The sequence below is a fragment of the Lactuca virosa genome, chromosome 4 (assembly GCF_052849685.1).
Source record: "Lactuca virosa cultivar CGN04683 chromosome 4, Lactuca_virosa_CGN04683_v6, whole genome shotgun sequence".
Classification (NCBI taxonomy): Eukaryota; Viridiplantae; Streptophyta; class Magnoliopsida; order Asterales; family Asteraceae; genus Lactuca; species Lactuca virosa.
In genome coordinates, this window is record NC_136429.1 from 387,412,861 (window position 1) to 387,416,792 (window position 3,932).

General features: G+C 31.3%; 1 protein-coding gene across 1 annotated transcript; it reads right to left on the reverse strand.

Annotated features, from left to right (window-relative positions):
• Positions 1-1,927: 1,927 nt before the first annotated feature.
• LOC145108807 (14-3-3-like protein) lies at positions 1,928-3,601 on the reverse strand. The gene is made up of 4 exons (XM_079045898.1): positions 2,977-3,601; positions 2,520-2,642; positions 2,300-2,416; positions 1,928-2,171 (listed from the first exon to the last, which is right to left on the reverse strand). Exons 1-4 carry the CDS (start codon positions 3,463-3,465, stop codon positions 2,124-2,126), a joined length of 777 nt encoding a protein of 258 aa, XP_078902024.1. The 5' UTR covers positions 3,466-3,601; the 3' UTR covers positions 1,928-2,123.
• Between the last annotated feature and the right edge of the window lie 331 nt (positions 3,602-3,932).

Consider the following 3,932-nt stretch of genomic DNA (forward strand, 5'->3'; position numbering starts at 1 on the left):
TTCAATTTGGGAAATGACCAAATCCGCAATGAAAGTAGGCAAAAAGGACAACATCCACAAAATTTGAAAGTCCTTGGATCGGATCCTAAAAAATAGAAAACCATATGGATCAATTTTACAATTTTGTCAAAAAAAAAGTTAGGGTCTCAATATGTGAAATTTAGGGTGGCACATGACCATTTATGTAATATTGTCAACTTTAAATCTAATTGAATAAATGAATGTTTTTTTTGCTACATGTTACACTCTCATTAAATTTGACAATTGTCATTTTGTGGTTATTTTTGAATTAATTTTTTTTCCACATGTCGTTTTATAGGTTTTCCATTTTATTAAATTCCATTAATGTAATAATTACAATAAATATAGTAATAAATGAATATCGATTTGATTAATGGACTTATCTTCTAATTTCAAAATTTTCAAATTAAAATTTATTAGTTTCTTTGGTTTGTTTATTTAAATTTAAAAGATAAACGAAACATTTCAATTTTAATAATTCGTTATTTTCTTATGAATTCAAAGTTCACAAATATTAGACCTTTATATATATATATATATATATATATATATATATATATATATATATATATATATATATATATATATACACACATGAGTCGTACAGCTAGTAACTAATAAAGTAAATAATCTACTTCTATATCCTTTATAAAAACAACAAAAAACATTGGAATGAAAATGCGACCCGAACCCAAAAGAATGTTTGCTTAACGAATAACATAGTTTTTAGATTTTTTTAGGGTTTAAGTTATTTTTAGTCATTGAACTTTTCTAAATGTTTTATTTTGGTCATTATACTTTGTTTAAGTTGTCATTGGTCATTAAACTTCTTGTTTTTTTTGTTCATTTTGGTTAGTCTAACCGGATATAGCATGTGTCTAATATCAGACGACGTTGTCAATGTTATAATTAGTTATTGAGCTTTCATGAATGTTTTATTATAGTCATTATACTTTGTTTAAGTTACCATTGGTCACTGAATTTGTTTGTTTTTTTTTTTTTCATTTTAGTCATTCTATTTTATTATTATTACTTATATAAAAAAAACTACTATTTTTTCATTTTTCTCTGCAATTAAACTTGTTACATTAATTATTTAGAGTAAATTATATGAATAATCCTTATGAATTAAGGTAGGATGCACATTTTGTCTTTTACTTTTTTAACTCGAACACTCCTAATGACTTAAAAAAAGAGAGACTATTTTGTCATTATCCATCCCATCACTCGTCACTGATAGAAACGCACCAATCATCCTCGATAACTAGTTTTATGTTATGTGACCCCATGGAAAGTCTTCGTATCGGGTGACCCAAAGCAAAAAATATTTTGGTACATATAAATTAATCGAAAACACTAACAAGTCTACTTCTAAAAGCCCAAATCAGAGGACTCGATCATCCTTCAATGCATAAAAGACTATGTTTTGTATCAAGCAATATAAAGACTATGTTTTGTATCAAGCAATTGAAAACATTAAACATGCGTACTCCATGATTATTCATATAACTTACTCTAAAATAATTGATATAACAAGTTTTGGAGAAAAAAATAAGTTAAAGTTTTTTTTTTTTTAATAAATGATAAAAAAAATAGAGTGATTAAAATGAAAGTTCAGTGATCAATAGTAGCTTAAACAAAATATAATGACTAAAACAAATCACCAAAAAAAATTTACTGACTAATTATAATCTTGACAATGTTATACACCGGTTAGAGTGACCAAATTGACAAAAAAATAAATAAATTCAATGATCAATGATAGCTTAAATAAAATATAATAACCAAAATAAAACACTCAGAAAAGTTCAATAACTAAATAACTAAAAATGACCTAATCCTTTTTTTTTAATTTTCTTGGTTAATAAATGGTTGAAGTGGACATATGAAAATGAAAAACAAGCAATTAAAATAAGAAATTAACAACCAGACGTTAATTAATAATATTTAGAAACTGTGAAAAGTGTTGGAAGGATGGAAATCACAACTAAACATAAAAGAAGAAGAAACTCCTACGACTAAAAAAGTAGCAATTTTTCAATAGACAAAAAAAAAAACAATTACCAACAAGCATAAACAGACAGGGGTAGAGTGGTCTTTTACTACTCATCAGCCTTTGGTGCTTCTTTAATTTCCTCAGCACTGTCATCCTGGTGTTCAAACAAACATTTAAAATCAATAAATATAAAAAGCAACACATTTTCATTAAACTTTGAAAAATCTATACAGTGAAAATTTGTTTTGTATTTTAGATTAAATTAAGAAGAAATGAAAATACCTGCATATCAGAAGTCCACAAAGTGAGGTTATCACGAAGAAGCTGCATAATAAGAGTGCTGTCCTTGTAAGAGTCCTCTCCCAAAGTATCCAATTCAGCAATTGCTTCATCAAAAGCCTGTAAACACATCCAAACATATCAGTATAATATTTCATCAAAATTATTAACAAACCAAAGTGATAAAGATTCAATAACATGATTATGAGCTCATGTATCTCACCTGTTTTGCAAGATTACACGCACGATCTGGTGAATTCAGGATCTCATAATAAAACACAGAGAAGTTGAGTGCCAACCCTAGTCGGATTGGGTGAGTGGGAGCTAGTTCTCCATTTGCAATATCCTGCAAGAATGAAAATGTTAAATACTTCAAAACAATCATCCAATTCGCATTTTTGGATTCGTAACACACCTACAGAATATTTAGAGGAGAGAGAAGATAGATGATGGTAAGGGGAACAAATGAACAGATTTTCCAACAGATGATGTTACAAGTTACAAGTTACAAGTTACAACCACAACATAGTTTCCTTTTTACCAAATCTGCACCTAACAGGGTTGGAATTTGGAAATGGAATGACTAATTTAATGTTTAACTTGAATATAAAGCCTAAAAGCGAAGAAAACCTCATATGATAAGTAGAAGTGAGGGAAAGTAGAGAGGAGGAAACCCTAACCTGAGCCGCCTTGTAAGCCGAGAGAGTGTTCTCGGCAGCTTCCTTCCTCTCAGATCCGGTCTTAAATTCAGCCAGATACCGATAGTAATCGCCTTTCATCTTCAGATAAAAGACCTTCGAATCACCGCTAGATGCGGATCCGATGAGTTTCGAATCGAGAAGCTTGAGAATACCGTCGCAAATCGACGACAACTCTGTCTCGATCTTAGATCTGTAGTCACGGATCGTAGACACGTGTCCTTCGTTGCCTCGGCTCTCTTCTTTCTGCTCGATCGAGGAGATGATGCGCCATGAGGCCCTCCGTGCTCCGATGACGTTCTTGTAGGCGACAGATAGGAGATTTCGCTCTTCGATGGTTAGTTCCTCTCCGCCGTCAGCGGCAGCGACGACTTTTTCCATGAATTCAACCATTTCTTCGTAGCGTTCTGCTTGTTCGGCAAGTTTTGCCATGTAAACGTTCTCATCGCGTGGAGACGATGCGGCGGCCATTGCTGTGTGCTTGTGTGTGAGAGAGAAAGAGAGATTATAGAGATGAGATCAAGGGAGAGAACAGTTGTCGTCGGACCCTAAATTTCAATATAGTTTTGTTTTGCAGAGGAAGAGAGAGAGATGGGATAGTGACGTGCTAGGTAGCAGTGGATATTGTATTGGCACTTTTACAAACGAGTGAATTACAAGCCTTCGATAATAATAATCGTTGACTCAACACTTTTAATTCAAAAAATAACAATGTAACGTTTTATATCATTTGATATGTTTGTTGTAATAAAAATAAAATTATAAACCATGAACATAATTTTAAAAAGAAAACTTGATGTGAAAAAGAAAAAAAAAAGCCTAGATTCGACAAGAAAATGGGTGGTTAATGGGTGCTTAACGGTGGATGACACGTAGCGAGCTTGTTCGTTGATTTTAAAGGTATTATGCGAAAAGTAAAAATGAGTCTTAAATATTAA

Bases quoted from the DNA above. Each gene is read 5' to 3' on its own strand.
- LOC145108807 (XM_079045898.1), bottom strand. From the start codon at position 3,465: ATGGCCGCCGCATCGTCTCCACGCGATGAGAACGTTTACATGGCAAAA. The intron at 2,417-2,519 runs GTGAGATACATG...ATGTGTTTACAG, and splicing joins CGTGTAATCTTGCAAAACAG to GCTTTTGATGAAGCAATTGC. The intron at 2,172-2,299 runs GTATTTTCATTT...TTTGAACACCAG, and splicing joins TGTGGACTTCTGATATGCAG to GATGACAGTGCTGAGGAAAT.